Below are 15,657 nucleotides of genomic sequence, written 5' to 3' on the forward strand. Positions count from 1 at the left end.
TGATGTAATTTTCTTTCAAAACAATCTTATACTTAAATAAATAATATATAATATTTTAAAAGATTAGATACATCTTTATGCATATAATAATTTTGCAAAACCGCACGGTATAAATATAATTCTCGCTAAAGATATTTTATAAAATTCAAAAACATGTATATATGTAGTTTATTTAGTTATGTATTTTATTTAATGTTACATATTTATAGAGGACACTATAAATATTAATTTTAGAATAAAAAAAAAACTGATCAACATATTACACTGTTTATTTTTGCGTCATATAATTTGCATGTAGAATAATTTTTTATTACGTGCATCGACTCATAAAAAGTATCTAATTAATATTACTGGAAGAATCACGAATGAACACGAAACATCATAAATTATACATAAACTCGAACCAATGAAAAACGAAATTCAACATAAAAATATTCAAAATGTATGCCTTATACATAACGTGACATGGCCCACCCAATTAATATATTCACCAATCATACCTATGAAAGATATAACTAGTGCCGGTGTCTCGGTTCAAATCGCAAATTTAAGATCTGATTGGGAGGTGCCAGTACGAATTGCGTCGTCAACGGTAAATCTTCAATAGAAATATCGGTATGAACGATCCATTCCCTCAAAATGTACACAAGGGCGATTTTCATGAGTAACATTGCGAACTTCTGTCCTATGCAATTTCGCGGACCAGCGCTGAAAGGAATGTAAGAGTAAGCGTGTCTGCCAGCACTGTTCTCGGGCAAAAATCGATCGGGATCGAACTTGGCAGGATCGTTCCAAATTTCAGGATCCCAATGCATTTGCAGTATCAGCATTTGCACCTCGATACCTCTCGGCACGACAATGCCGTCTGTGGTCGAATGAAATCGAACGCGAGTGAAAAAACGAACGACGAGCGCTTCGACTCGCGAGTGGAGCCTTACCGATTTCGACGTCGTGCGTCAGCTCTCGACTTATGAAAGGTGCACTGGGGAATATCCGCAGTGACTCCTTGATCGCTCTTTCGAGGTACTTCAAGCGCGCCAGCTGCTGCTTAGTGGGCGTCTCGTGGCTACTGCCGACCACCTCGCTGATCTCGCTGTAAGCTTTCTCTTGCGCCTCGGGACTGTTTGCGAGGCAGAACAGGGCGTAGCTGATGGCTATCCCCGTGGTGTCGTGCGACTTTTAACGGGAATTCAGATTATTTTCCACGGTGCTTCGAATCATACGTCGTGTTGCGTACTCACGGCAAACATAAAGGTGTCCAGTTGCTCTCGAACTTCTTGCAAAGTCAAAGGCTTATCGCCCGTTTCGCTTAAATCGATTAAACGATCTAGAAACGGTGTAACGTCGCTGTATCCTGGAAACAGAGTGAATCTTGCTTTCAGCTGATAATGAATGTTTTTTTTTTTTTTTTTTTTTTCAATTAATTTTGTGCTTAGCGCGTACTGCTATCTTCGCTAGGCTGGCCTTTGCCGTTTGCATTTGCTCGCTGTTTTCGCATTTTGATCTTTTTGTCCATCACCTGCAAAGTATGTGGATTCGTAAATAAATATATGGCACAACGATAGGCGACAAAAATTAATTGAATCGTCTTAATTAGCTAGCAGCATATTTCGCAGATTTCACCGAGGGTGCGCGAGCTTGATTTGCTCTTTAGGAGTACTCGAATCAGTACGAGAGCAACGTACGTCGATCGCTCATTTCATTAACCAGCCAACCATTCATCACCTTGAAAGTAAAGTCATGCATAGTTTTGATAGAGCGCCGATAAGATTTTCCTTGGGTAGTCAAGTCGTACAGAAAATCCGACCAAAGCCAGAAGGAGAAATATCGCTCGGTCGTCAAATTGACAAAACTGCAAAGGTAATGCGGTGCTGTCATTGCCGTCACGACAGATTGCAATCGGGAACGCGAATGTTTATACCGGTGCAGCGCCTCAACGTATTCATTGTCGCCCTTTCTTTGCACGTCCAAGTCCAGTCCCATGATGGTTCTGCAACTGGCATCCAACGTGAATTTAATTGCCATGGGAAAGATGTTGACGGCTCTGGCGGGTTGTTCGTCGACGAGCGCTCTTATAGAATCGTTCAATATCTTAACTTTGTCGGCGATAATGTCGGAAAATTGGTCCAGTACGGCGAAGTGAAAAGCTGGCGTTAGTAGACGACGCTGCCTGTGCCATATGTCACCTTTAACGATGACAATGTACGCGATCGGTTTTAATCAGCGACTTGACACGAAGCGCCTTTAATTGCGGTTACCTGTCGACGTTACAAGGCCGTTCCCAATCCACTCGCTCAAGTAGGCGTAAGTCGAGGCTTTTTTTATTAACGTTTGACTCTTCAATATTACCTGCAAAAACAAAGCCTCTAATTTTTTTAAAGCTACGTCGAACGAGCCAAAACTTTGTCGAAAAAGAAACAATTGGCTTTAGAAGTAATCACCTCTATTTGATGGGGCTTTTTCAGGTGTAAATATCCAGTGCTAAAGTACCATATTAAGAACATACCATTTTTGTACTTGTCAGACATTTGCTGTATCGATCGTAGTATTTCTAGGACACACAAATCAAGCATTAATCGAATTTGTCGCATCGCAGAGCAGATTCACTGTTACGGTGAGATCTGAGAAAGTACCATCCTTCGAGCGCAGAGAGACTCCGAGAATCGACCATAAAAACGGGATGCCCCAGGGTCCCGGTATCCGCAGACATTTTATCCGAAGCGCGACGTGGGCATAGATCGCGGACAATGCTTTCAACAAGAAAGTACAAATTACCGAAAGGACTGCTAACGTAATTATCATGATTTCTTTCGATTCTCCGGATCGTCGGCGGCCAACTTGCCTCGTGCTCCCTATCGACGCACCGACCGCTCGTTTTATCGGATCGCGTTACTATATTGCCGTTGGACGAAAGAGGCCGTGCGCTCGGTTCAACGCCGCGAACAATACTGATGCGTGCACCGCGCCAAAATAATAATTTGCCGGTAACGATCCAAATTTTTGCTCCTCGAAACGCAATCATCTGTGAACGTTTTCAATAACGAAGTGTACGGCAGCGCGCGCACACATTGGCTCTTTCAGCAGAAGGTCCACGAATTACATTTATTTTCTTGTAAAATTCATCCGATCTCAAGTTGACCTTGCCGTCTTGCATAAACTTTTGTTTGTACATAATGACAGTAATGCGATCGATTATTGCAGTCAAAAGCTTCGAACGCTACTGCCGATTAGTTCACTGTGATATTAGACGATTGAATAATGTTTCAGGCTGTTTCGTGCATTCAATCAAAAGTCAAATGTACAGCCGCAAAAGAAGGTGAAATTGCGTTCAAATTGCAGTATAGCAACTAAAGTTAGCTTTTGGAAAATTCTACTTTTGATAAATTTTAAACAATTACAGCTTACTATCGTTAACAACTTGACGATAAACATGACTGAAACATACAGTATCTATGTAAAGGATACGTCATAAGAGATTAATGCTTCCGCTATTATGTTTTCTTTTTCTTTTTTACATTCCAAACTGTAAAATTTAATAAATAACTATGCTTTACAACTTCTTTCATTGTGATAGTTATGTTTGATTCGTTCAATGCCTGATCGTCGTATACACCAACATTTAAGCAGATTTGATAGTCATTGCAATATGTATTTATGAAAAATGTTCCCGATGTTGAAAAAATGTCAAACTCTTTTCAAACGTTAATTAATCGATCGCCCAATACTTTAATTGTTACGTGCCTTTGTTCAACTGTTTCACATATAAACATAAATTTTGTTTTATAAATTTGTTCGGAAGAAATCATTCTTAAACAGGTTCATATTGTCTGTCAATATTAAGAATGTTTAGTTTTCAGGAAAAAATGTTCTTATACATGAGATTGAAAATTATGTTCAAGACAGAATTTTGACGTCTACTTTTCAGCTCTAGTCGATCTACTACTATCATAAAACGCTATCTACGGTGAAGGTCAATTCAATGAGACAATTTTCTAATTTTTAGCTTTAAAATTTATTAACTGTTTGATGTTTATAAGCTGCAATCTTATTATGTATTACTCAATAGAGATTTTATTTCATAATTGATTATATATGTAATTCAATTAGCCTTGTTCATTTATCGAACCTTAGGATGCATGCAGAAAATAGAGAGTATTTGATAGAGAACATTTATCATTTGTATGTATCAGCTATTAGCAAAAGAAAATCTATAATATCGTTTCACATCTTATGCATCTCCAGATTTTTAAAACCTGCATACTGTAGTAGAGTAATACAAACATTTTATTTTAGTCAGTATCAACCAGTATTTGTTTATACAATTTCAACGCCAAGCAAACAAAAATAATTTGGCTTTAACACTTGAGAAATTTTATTTTTTAAACTATAGTACTGTTCGTAAAAGTTTTGGGTTATTGGGATATTTGCTGAACATTGCATTTATAAGTGTACACATATAAAATTATACTTTAATGTATTAATGAAGGGAGAAGGAATTAAATGGATAAAAAATACAGCCAATGTAACCGTCATAAGCAGTATTTATTCATTCATAATAATCAAATCAGGTAATCGGGCACTGGTTTATCTGTCGAAGATCAGAAACTCATTCGGCTCACGCATTCGCATCGAACTAGCAAATACAATAATTAATAATTCGAACACGTACCGAACAAGAGTTCCGTATCTTCATCGCCTCTCGTCGATTCGCTCTCTTTCTATTATTATTACGTTTTCTTCTCGTCGCACCCATTTTTCCGTCGTCGCGAATAATCACAATCCCATGCGCGCGCAAAATCACAGACGCGCGCGCAAGGGGACGATGAGCGCGCGGACGACAAAAAAATTCAACTAGGAGGTAAAATGCGCTATCTTTTTACGGGACTCGCATTTCTTTTACGAGATCATGTGTCGTCTGCGCGCTAAAAGATCCTAGGATACAACTTTGTGTGTCTCTCCGTTTTGCTCTCGCTTACGCAGATATATAAAGTCACCCTTATTTATACACTTATACACCTAGGATTTGTTTTGTTTCATTAGTCTTAATGCTCTGTTATACACACAAGACGAACACGCGCTCGTGGCTTTAGCTTTTTTTTATCATTTTTTTATCTTTTGATGCGTACAAAGGTATGTATAATACGGTATGTTTTTCTTTTTTTTCTCGTATCGCGTGCAACTGCCTCGCTGTCGAGAATTGACGAGTTCTCAAAGTGAAAAGTCTACGTACAGTTTGGTTTCCAAATAAAGTAATTGGCGAATCGAGGATACATTGCTTGTGTCCAATGTAAAATTGCACTTTCTTTGGTTTTTCTATAAACTGACATTTTGTCAGAATATCGTATTGGAATATTAAATGGAACTCGCCATTCTTTACAGCGATTAAAAATTGCGTATTATGCTATTTACCATTTCAATTAATCGTGCATACGTGCGTACTTACAGCATCGATTAAATTCTAATATCTAAATGCTCACCAAGGCAATAGTCAATTTTTTTTCATATAATATTTGTATATTCTTTGTAGAGTCGCAATTGAAAATGACTTGCTGAGTATGTAAGTTACATTTTTTTTTCAATGTAAAAGTAAAAATTTATAAAAACATCTTAAACAACAAAAGTCGAAATGAAAAATCTAGTAGAGAAATTCAAGACTGCGATTATCAAATTTTTCTGTTGCTTATGACAAGAAAACTGAAAGCGCCAATTGCGCATGCAAATGTTCACATTTCTAGATAAGATACGGCATTTTTTCCAAAATAATTCACGTGATTTCGTAACAAAATGCTTATTCGTTCGCTTTATCGTATCTTAAACGGGAAAAGTAAGTGACCAGCATACAAAAGTTGATAACAAAAAGTATTTGATATAGTTAAGGACAAGTAGCATTTCGCTGTCACATGTTTGATCACATCAGCAAGTATATCGTAGAAATCGGTACAAAAAAGAACAATGCAACGATTAAAACATAAAGTCGAGAGCGGCAAGTCTTGTAAAATGTCCGTGGATCGACTTTATTTGAAATGCTTAAATTGTATTTTGTTCCGCATTTACAAACATAACATGCGGTACTCCGCAAATCATACATACATACGTACATCTATATACATAAAAACGAATGGGACTCACATACAAGGAGGTCAGGGGGACATGCATAACTTAACCTATTATCGCAAACCATAATAGACTACTTGCACTTTCAAGTGAACGGGCAGCTTACATCGCTGTAAGCCGAGTTATTGACTGTTGCACAAATGCACGCAAAATAAATGTATTTTACAGATAAAAACGCGAAAGACAATGATAGATAGTGTAAAGAGAGCAGTGTTACATATATAAATATGTATGTTATATATTTACATAGTAGACGGTTTGTATTTGAACGCTAAGTTTAGAGAAAAAACGAATCACTGGGCATTCGATACATTATGCATGTTCCCTATTGCTCGGCTATTCTTGATACCAATAAAATTATGCAAATATGTTGGTATAGTTGTACACAATTGCCGTGCAAGCTTCAATTCCTACATATCATGTCTATCGGCAAACATATTCCATCCGCGATTTCTAGCGAACGAAGCCGAGCGCCAATTCAGACAAATTTTTATTATTTATCATTAATTATCGATTTTTATATAATCGACAAGTAAAAAATGCCGCGCATTTTCATTCACCAAAAATGTCACCGTACAAAAGTCTCCTAATATCAATACTTCACTGAAACAATGTAAAAATTCACTTTTGGACGACACTACAAGCACACAACTATAATACGCAAATACACGCGAAATTTCGTTGCGTAAACACAATTTTTAAAAAGCTATATATGTTCTTTGAAAAACCTTAACGAAGCTACGTTCACGATATACACTTGCATAATATATCCAAGATCTTAATGAGCTCAACGTGTGTGTAATTTTGTGATTGCAAATTAATCCGAGTCGGCGGCCAGCTGCGATGGAGATCGCAGGCGAATCGGATGTACATACGCGTTTTACAATTGTACGCGTCATTATCACACGCGTCGAGATTAAAAATCCTAAAATGCTTGAATGAGAGCTTGCAAAATCACTATATCGCTTGGCTCGCTTACATTTTATTTGTTTATTATTTTGTTAACGTATTGGTTTTTTATTCATTTTTGTTTATCGTTATTTATAGTGTATAAAGAAACTCACGTTGTCGCGACATCAAGACGCCGGATCACAGCCTTATAATTCAATGTCAACAATGTATATCGGCAGATCGGTTATTTGTTTGCTATTTTGTCTTTATAATAATGTTCATCGACCAAACCAAAAGAAGAGTGTGCTAAACGTCGTCGTCTCTCATGAAAGTGAAGTGGTGGTAGTTGAATGGCGCAGAGTAAAAACGTCCGCTCGTCTCGATTAGCGATTATATACGGATTAATACATATACAAGTTTTATTTATATGTACGTAATTGTAATAATAATTAAAATGTCAGTGCAAAAAGTCGTGGTCGTACTTCGGTACGCGCTCGCTTAATGAACTAATGGCAGTATATACGTCAATTCAATTCGTCATATAGATATATACACGTATTTCTTTTTGTCAGCAGCGGAACGTTGCGTTAATTTTGTTTTTGTTTTTCCCCTCATCACCTCCTTCTTCTTGCATTCATGCTTTATAATAAGTACACAGCTAATGCTCGCGGGTTATCACATTTAAATCTCGTGTCGACTTCATTTGTCGTCATTTATCTCGCGATTGATTATCGCAAGTATTACAGTCTCTCTGATTCGTCGAAGTATCAAAAAATGATAAGTATATAGAAGAAAGTAAAATGAAAATGAAATCGCGGAAAAGAGTTGTGTATCGGCGCGCTTTCTGCAAGCAGCGAGCGAAACGGGGCCGCTAGACGCGCGACTCGCGCGCGATTAGCCCAGGCGAGTCTCACATCTCGGCAGCGTAGCGCCTGATATCCTGCTGCCAGCCGACTTCCTTGTCCACCAGTGATCTGTCGCTCACGCTCACAAGAGAGCCGTGAGAACTGTGACTGTCATGGCCGTTGCTGCGCTGCTTCACGTCTTGCAAGCTGAACAAGAAAAACAAGGTTCATAATTAATTCACGGCATTGTTCGCAATCTCAGGATTTATGCCCGTTCGAGAACAACTGAAAATACCAAATTCTTATCAATTGCAACATCAGTTCGATCGACTTAGATCCTTCCGTTCTCGCGATTCAATTTTTTTTTCAATCGAGCACTCGTCGCTTGCCTCGAAACTATAACATCATCGGACAACATTCAAATGCAATATATTCGTAAAATCACGAACAACGTACGTGCCGACTTGTATCGATAAGTATTCGAATCGCGCTCGCGACGTGGAAGAAGGAACTCGCTGACTTATTTAAAAATAGAAAAATTTCTTTGCTCCGACAAGCCGCTCGATTCCTTGCGAAAATGGCTTTATTAATTCAAAAACCAACCGCACGCTATTTTTGGCACGATCATGAAATAAAATCAATCGGGCACTTGCAACTTGACCACCGATTGCCAAGCTACTTTGGTTTGCCTTAGATCGTTATCCCCTTATCTTATCAGTGACGGGGAAAATCCAGTAAATAACCATTACGATGGGAAGACGTTCCTGGAAATCCCGTCAAGTTAAGAATTTTCTACCAACTATAGAATCAATGAGCGGCTTTTCTCCCTAGGAGCATCACTAACACCAGCACCTCATAAATAACGAAAACAAAGAAAGAAGAAATAGCTCATAGTAATTTTCACCAAAATCGTAAAATTCCTTGACGACCTTTTTCCCCCTCCTGTGAAAGCGAAATAAATACCCAAGGTGTATACCTGAGGCTATCCCAAAGCGCTTTCGGATAAGAATTAGCAGGCTCATTGAGTTGCCTGGACAGTTGACTATAGAGGCGATGATGATGATGCTGCTGATGCTGCTGCTGAGACTGCTGTGGCGCTCCTTTTTTAGCGGCCTTGAAATCGTTCAGGTGATCGCACAGCTCGCGCAATTTGCTCTCGAACTGCTGGGCCTTTTTCGACCAATGCTCCTGCTGATGCGACTTTGTCGCGTAACTCCAATCCTGGCTTGGCAGCATGGTCTGCGATTGCGTCTGCGACTGCGTCTGCGTCTGCGACTGCGTCTGCGACTGCTGCTTCAGCTGCTGCTGCTTTGCCGAACTCCGACTATTATCGGACGGGCACGTACGTAGACCTAGCGTACCGCTGCCCTAACACAAAACCAACCATACCATTCCCGTGAGTAAGCGCGCTGTCGTGCGGGTTTCGGGCTGGACGTGGCATTAGAAAGCGCTTTGCGTTCACTCGTCGTCGACAAACCTGGCGATTGCGCTAAGGCTGGCCCGATAAAATCAACGAGGAAACCATTGGACATTACATAGATTTTGCTCGCAGATCGCGACGCGCTGTACGATTGAAAAAAAAAATAGTGTACCTCAGCAGTATTCCGCACGGACGTAATTTCTGAAGTAACAATAGCAACGGGCTACGTCGATTTTGCGACCACCGCAGGTGGAACGGGCCAACGTCCACGTTGAGCCTTTCGGCAGGTATCGTCATTAACGTAGAATCGGCTTCGCGTCGATAAACCGTGCAAACTAGAACGCTCATTGAACACGGAAACGCGTGCCCCTAGGACGTATAAATAGCCCCGATAGTCTTGGCAAGTGCGAACGACAAAACGGGTTGCGTGATCCGTATACCTGGACCGAGGCGGGATTTAGCATGCTGGCGTGCTGCAAGTTGGCCTGACTCGAGTGCAAGCTGGTGGTCAGACTGGGCAGATCCTTGCTCGGTAGCTGCTGCGACAGCTGCTCCTGGAAATCCGGTGGCCTCGGTAGGCGCCGCCTGAGCCACGCGTGCCTCAGTGCCCGGCTGGGCGTCATTCTCATTTCGGGATCCCACTCGAGGCACTTCTCGATGAAGTCCAGAAACAGCGGGTCGTCGCAGCCCTTCAGCGCTTTCTTCAGGTCCTTGGAGCCCGGCGGCCCGCGCAACTTGCCCCTCCTCGACAGGCCGCCGATCAGCACGGCGCTGCCGTCGGCGTTGAAGCTGACGCCGCTGTAGCGTGGGTAGCCCTTGGTGCTGACGAAGTGCCGCGCGCGCTTGGCCTTCTCGAGCAACCGCGGCGGCGGCATGCCCAGCAGCTCGATTATGCAGGCCAGCTGATCTGGCTCGTCCTCGCCTGGCAACAGCGGGAAGCCCGTCACCAGTTCCGCGAGGATGCAGCCCAACGACCACATGTCTATCGCCATGCCGTACGAGGCGCCGAGGATCACCTCCGGCGCGCGATAGAAGCGCGACTGGATGTAGGTGTACACTCGCTGGTTCTCGTAGCAGCTCGAGCCGAAGTCTATCACCTGCAAAAGCGTCGCCACGTTAGTCCTCGTCGTCGCTCGATGATCACGCGCCCGGCGCTCGGCTGATCCAGACCTATCGATCACGCGACCGAGCGAAAATCGGCACGCTCGCCCCACAAACGCTCCCGTTTCCAAGCGGAGAAAAGACACGCGACTGCAACTCGTAGCTGGTCGCGGACTCGACAAGGAAATCCCCGACTACGCGTAATCAATCCTGCGCGCGAGAGTGAATCACCGCACTGTCTCGCTCCTCTCGAGAGGAAGACAAAAAAAAAGCCAATGACCAAGAGGAGCTCGAAACGTTGCTGTCTCGCTATTCATGGAACTCGGGGAGCCGATAATCGTCGGCGAGCGTTGAACTTAAGAAAAGGAAAAAAGAAAAAGATCAAAAAAAAAAAAAAAAAACAATGAAATGAAACGAAAAAAATTAACCAGCGCTAGCCAAAACAACGAAAATAGCAAAAGGAGGCGGAATGAATTTCGCGCAAAAACTATTTCGGGCTTGACCGGCCGGCCGGCGATTCTTGATATAGATCAGCGTGCCGGTTCGTATAAAAGAAAGCCGATTTCGAAAGGCGCAGCCGGCGTCAGCTTCTCTTTTTCACGGCCGAGCTTGCACGCGCGACCCGATCGAGCCGGAACAATACTGAACGCGCGAGGACGCATCCAGGCCGCCGATCTTCGACGCGTTATTTTTAAGAATATCACCCCTTTTCTTCGCTACGGTCGGGCGGACGCGAGAAATAGACTTTCTGACTCGAGGCTTGACGCAAGTTGTATTGCTTACACAATCCGTGAATAGGTCTTTTCGGCTCCGCGTGTTTCCACGTTTTCTTTTCTTTTCTTTTCCTTTTTTCTTTCGAGACACGTCCGAGTATTAGTTTTCTCCTTGTCGTCGGTGCTGCGTGCAATGATATCAGACTCCTAATTATTAAAAGCTCACGTCTGCTCGCGATACCGGCGAGACGTTTATCAACGCGTCGAAAACCATTGCGCCCGAGCTCCGATAAAGGAGAAAAAAAAGCAAAGATAAAAATTAATCATCGCCGGACTGTGCTCCACATTGTGTACGCAAAAAGAGTGTCGTCTGGCACAAACGAGGCGCGATTAAACGACGATAACTGGAGAAGTATCCGTGTCTCGAGCCAAGCTCCAAATTGGCAAAGTAGCGGCGCGACGAACTGCCCGCAAAAGCAAAGAACAAAAAGGAAAAAAGAAAAAGGAAGAAATAACGATCGTCTCGACGGAGTTGCGCAACGACAATGAAACGAAGGGAAAACAACGGAATTCCGCTCTTAGGAGGGCTGTGTTTGTACGTCCGCAGGGGTGTGTCAGCTGACACCTGCCTGTCCGCTATAAAAATCCATAGTTCAGGGCGACAGGTCGGAGGCTCTTCCTCTTGGCGCCCGTTGTGTTTGTGCAGTTGCGTATCGACGGCTCGATCGGATCGCTCGTGAATTGCCACCGGGACGCGCCTCGAAGGTGTAACGCGAAAGCTCCGTCGTGTACGCGCGGTGGCCGACTATAATGGGCCGCCCGCGCATAAACCGGAGGAGCGTGTCGTGGGCACACGTGGCAGATTGGCAGCGAAGACGAGCGATTGACGGTGCAGCAACGTCGGGCGTAGAGCGCGCGAGTCAAGATACACGGCGGCGAACGAGTACGTTATCGATCCCCTCATGGCGCTAGTCGATGTTTTGGCCTGCCTCTCTCTCTCGCTCGCTCGCACGCTCTCTCTCTCTCTCTCTCTCTCCCGCTCTCTCGCTCGCTCTCGTTCTCGCATTCTCTCCGTCGCACGGCGAGCGCGCGTCGATGGCTGGCTGTCGCTGGAGGTTAACGTACCTTGATGCCGCTGCGTCCCTGCTGCTTGAGCAGCACGTTCTCGGGCTTCATGTCGCAGTGTATAATCTTGTTGTTGTGCAGCGCGTCGAGGCACTGCAGCAGCGAGTGCGAGAACTTGCGCACCAGCTGCAAACTGAAGCCCTGGAACTTGTTCTTCTTGATAAGCTCGTACAGGTTGATGCTGAGCAGCTCGAACGTGATGCACATGTGGTTGCGGAAGGTGAACGAGTCGAACATGTGGATGACGTTCATGGTGTTGTCTTTGTCCTGCTCGCGCAGCGCTCGCAGAATGCGGATCTCCTCCTGCGCCTGTCGGTGGAAGCGCTCCTCGTTGCGCACCATCTTCAGCGCGACGTGCTCGTGGTTCTTGTGGTCGTAGGCCTTGACCACCTGGCCGAAGCTGCCCTTGCCGATGACCTTGAGCACCTCGTAGCGGTAGGCCACGTGGTCGTGGGTTATGTGGATGTAGCTGCCCTTGTCGTTGTCGTAGTCGTTGTTGTTCGCCAGCCCGATGATGCCCGGCCTCTTCTTCGCGTTCGCCCCGATGAAGTAGATCTGCGGGTAGTTGAAGATCTCGTGATGCTCGTAGGGCGTCAGCTTGCTCATGTACAGCTTCATCACAATGTCCGGCGTGACAATCATCGTTTTCGGCTTTTGCTGCTGTTGGCTATTTGCGACGACCACCGCGTTGCTCGACTGCTCGTTGCAGCCACCAGCACCACCACCACCACCACCGCCGCCGCCGCCGCCGCCACCGCCGCCGCCGCCGCCGCCATTCTTCACGAGCGGTGAACTCGACTGTGAATTAGACCTGGAAGCCTTCTCCGCGAGATTCTGCAGGCTCGCGTTCAGGCTCGGCAGGTGGTGAGCCGGCGACGAGTTGTCCTGTTGTTGCTGCTGCTGCTGCTGCTGTTGCTGCTGCTGCTGCTGCTGCTGCTGCTGCTTCAGTAACTGCTGGCTGGCTGCTATAAGAGTGGGCTTGAGGGGGGGCAGATAGGCCTGCTCACTGATTCCCCCAGGAGCGAGGGGACCCGGCCTCGATAGGGGCATTATTCTTCCTCCTCCTCCTCCTCCTCCACCACCTCCTCCGCCTCCTCCTCGTCTTCCTTGCTTCGTTCCCGCACGCACTCACTAACAACCTTGACTATACTTTATACCTAGGCACATACGCGCGCGAGGCACACACTCACACACTTATCTCGGCTTGAGGAACACTGGACTATTATTGTTGTCGCTGCTCATACCATTGCAACAATCGCTGGCTCGACATCCACCTCGGGCAGACCGAGTCCTGCGAGCGGCACGCATCCTTCGGCATACACGAATGCTTTCAGGAGCGCACTCGCGAGCGCAAGGAGAGACAGCGCTGTTTCTTTCCGTCGTCTCTGTTCTCTTCGCTTCTAGTCTCTTCCTTCCTTCGGCAAACCACGCGAGCCACTCTCTGTGCTGCGCCGCGAACAGCCGCGAGCAGCTCGAGAGAGAAACTCACGACCAATATTAACACGCAACAAGAGGGGAGAAAAAAGCGAGAGTCGCGCCGCGCGACCCACGACTGCTTTAGCCTGCCTCGTTTCTTTCTCTCTTGCTCTGTTGGAGTAGAGGACGCCACTGATCGAGTCTAAGACCCACGTATATGTCCTGACATATGTGTATGGGCTTCGCTCCGAATCGTGAGAGCGCCAGACCAGACGGGACGACGTAAATATTGTCCGATCAATCGATCGCCGCCAGACCTGGCTACATACCTACCCAAGCATTTTGCGTGTGCCACTTCAATTGCTTTTCTCGCAGTTTGCTCCAAAAGTAAATATCAGACGGATTTTCGCTTTCGGAGCATCACTGCGTTTGGCTGTTTCAAATTACGCGCTCTCTGCGAATTGAGGTTGCTCAAAGGAGGGAGAGAGGAGAGAAGGAAAAGCATTGATGCGCAAATTTAAATCCACAAAGGCCCAGCACGTCAGCTGTATACAAGCTGCTGCGCAAGCGCGAGCAAGCTTTCTTGATGGACTCGCGAATTCAGGGATGTATCGGTGACTGCGAATCTGCGAGCTGGTACTTTGTTTATTGAACGGGTTATCGTTACTTGTTCAATTTTATTTTAGAGGCAGAATACCGATGTTGTGTTTGGAATTCTATCGACAATCGTGCTCTTTGGGCTCAAACGAGATGATTTGAAACTTTGTAAAAGATTCGCGTCAGATTTCATTGTAAATTAAAATTAAATTACCGTGTGAAATACATCTTTTTGAATTAGCATCGAAAAAGAGAAAAATGATAATGAATTGTAGGTTACCAAAATGATAAAATCTGACGGGCGTAGGTAGCCCAGTACATAATATGTACCTAAACCCACGTTAGGTGATCCGTCCCTGCTAGTAGCTTGCAAGAATTGCGAGAAGCGAAGTATGTGGCGCTTCAGTCGCACAAACACAAAATCGCCATTGTTGTTTCTGTGTGGTTGTCAGTTGATGAATGCGTTAGACGACGTTGTATTCTGAAAACGCTGCTGCACGCTCACGCATTGTGGGCCAAACCAAGCTTAGCTAGCGAGACAGACTGTGTGCGTAATCGAAAAGCGTGTGTGCGTCGTTTCGTGATACACAAAGGAGACGAGTAAGGAAGGTATAATTGATCTGTTGTAGTTTGATCATATAAATACACGCTCAAACATGACTTCCATACCAAAAACGTTCAAGGAGAAACGCTCATTTGGTGAGTTAACTGTCATTATAATTCTCTTATAGTTTTGTAGTAACTGCGCACTAACTTTCGACTGTGTTTGTTTACCATAGATCTACGGGTGAAAGATGTGAAGATGATACGTGAAAAGCATCCTACTAAGATACCCATCGTCGTTGAGAGATATTGCAGTGAAAAACAGCTGCCGCTACTCAACAAGACAAAGTTTCTCGTACCCGACTATTTGACTGTTACCGAGTTAGTTAAAATTATTAGGTATGTCAATCGTTAATGAATTTTTGAACGTCGACGCGAAAACAACACTTCGTTTGTTTATGTTTACTTATTGTTCTTCGTTGTGCAATTGCAGGAGGAGGCTACAGCTTCATCCACATCAAGCATTTTATTTACTCATTAATCAAAGGAGCATTGCTAGTGGCTGTACAACTATGGCCCAACTCTATGAAAGAGAAAAAGACGAGGATGGCTTTTTATATATAGTATTTGCCAGTCAGGATGTATTTGGTTAACAAGATATATGTATGTATTTGATAAGGCAAGCGATTAATTTGCCTTCTGTGTTGTGCAAGAAAACGAAAATTAAGGATTAAATGCAAGTTGATTATTATTAATGAGTACACTTGTGAGACATCAAATGTATTCCTGTATTCCTCTAGAGGAGACAATTACCATTTTATATAATTGTATTCCGACACAGTCATTCCACTGTGAGATTTTGATTGCATGTGTCCATTTCTCTTTAACTCCC

General features: G+C 44.1%; 3 protein-coding genes across 3 annotated transcripts; 1 reads left to right on the forward strand and 2 right to left on the reverse strand.

Annotated features, from left to right (window-relative positions):
• Positions 1–176: 176 nt before the first annotated feature.
• Positions 177–3,332, reverse strand: LOC131674134 (cytochrome P450 4c3-like). Its single transcript, XM_058952656.1, has 9 exons — positions 2,634–3,332; positions 2,442–2,551; positions 2,259–2,349; positions 1,922–2,186; positions 1,726–1,852; positions 1,444–1,519; positions 1,242–1,354; positions 939–1,176; positions 177–865 (listed from the first exon to the last, which is right to left on the reverse strand). Exons 1-9 carry the CDS (start codon positions 2,800–2,802, stop codon positions 516–518), a joined length of 1,539 nt encoding a protein of 512 aa, XP_058808639.1. The 5' UTR covers positions 2,803–3,332; the 3' UTR covers positions 177–515.
• A 1,200-nt stretch (positions 3,333–4,532) lies between these two features.
• Positions 4,533–13,790, reverse strand: LOC131674133 (dual specificity tyrosine-phosphorylation-regulated kinase 2-like). The gene is made up of 4 exons (XM_058952655.1): positions 12,210–13,790; positions 9,711–10,367; positions 8,827–9,218; positions 4,533–8,057 (listed from the first exon to the last, which is right to left on the reverse strand). Exons 1-4 carry the CDS (start codon positions 13,257–13,259, stop codon positions 7,916–7,918), a joined length of 2,241 nt encoding a protein of 746 aa, XP_058808638.1. The 5' UTR covers positions 13,260–13,790; the 3' UTR covers positions 4,533–7,915.
• Positions 13,791–14,657: 867 nt separating this feature from the next.
• LOC131674115 (microtubule-associated proteins 1A/1B light chain 3B-like) lies at positions 14,658–15,506 on the forward strand. Its single transcript, XM_058952631.1, has 3 exons — positions 14,658–14,921; positions 15,002–15,164; positions 15,259–15,506. Exons 1-3 carry the CDS (start codon positions 14,879–14,881, stop codon positions 15,416–15,418), a joined length of 366 nt encoding a protein of 121 aa, XP_058808614.1. The 5' UTR covers positions 14,658–14,878; the 3' UTR covers positions 15,419–15,506.
• The last annotated feature ends 151 nt before the right edge of the window (positions 15,507–15,657 follow it).

Source organism: Phymastichus coffea, unplaced genomic scaffold, assembly GCF_024137745.1.
Source record: "Phymastichus coffea isolate CEN01 unplaced genomic scaffold, Cenicafe_Pcof_1.1 PCOF00212, whole genome shotgun sequence".
Classification (NCBI taxonomy): domain Eukaryota; kingdom Metazoa; phylum Arthropoda; class Insecta; order Hymenoptera; family Eulophidae; genus Phymastichus; species Phymastichus coffea.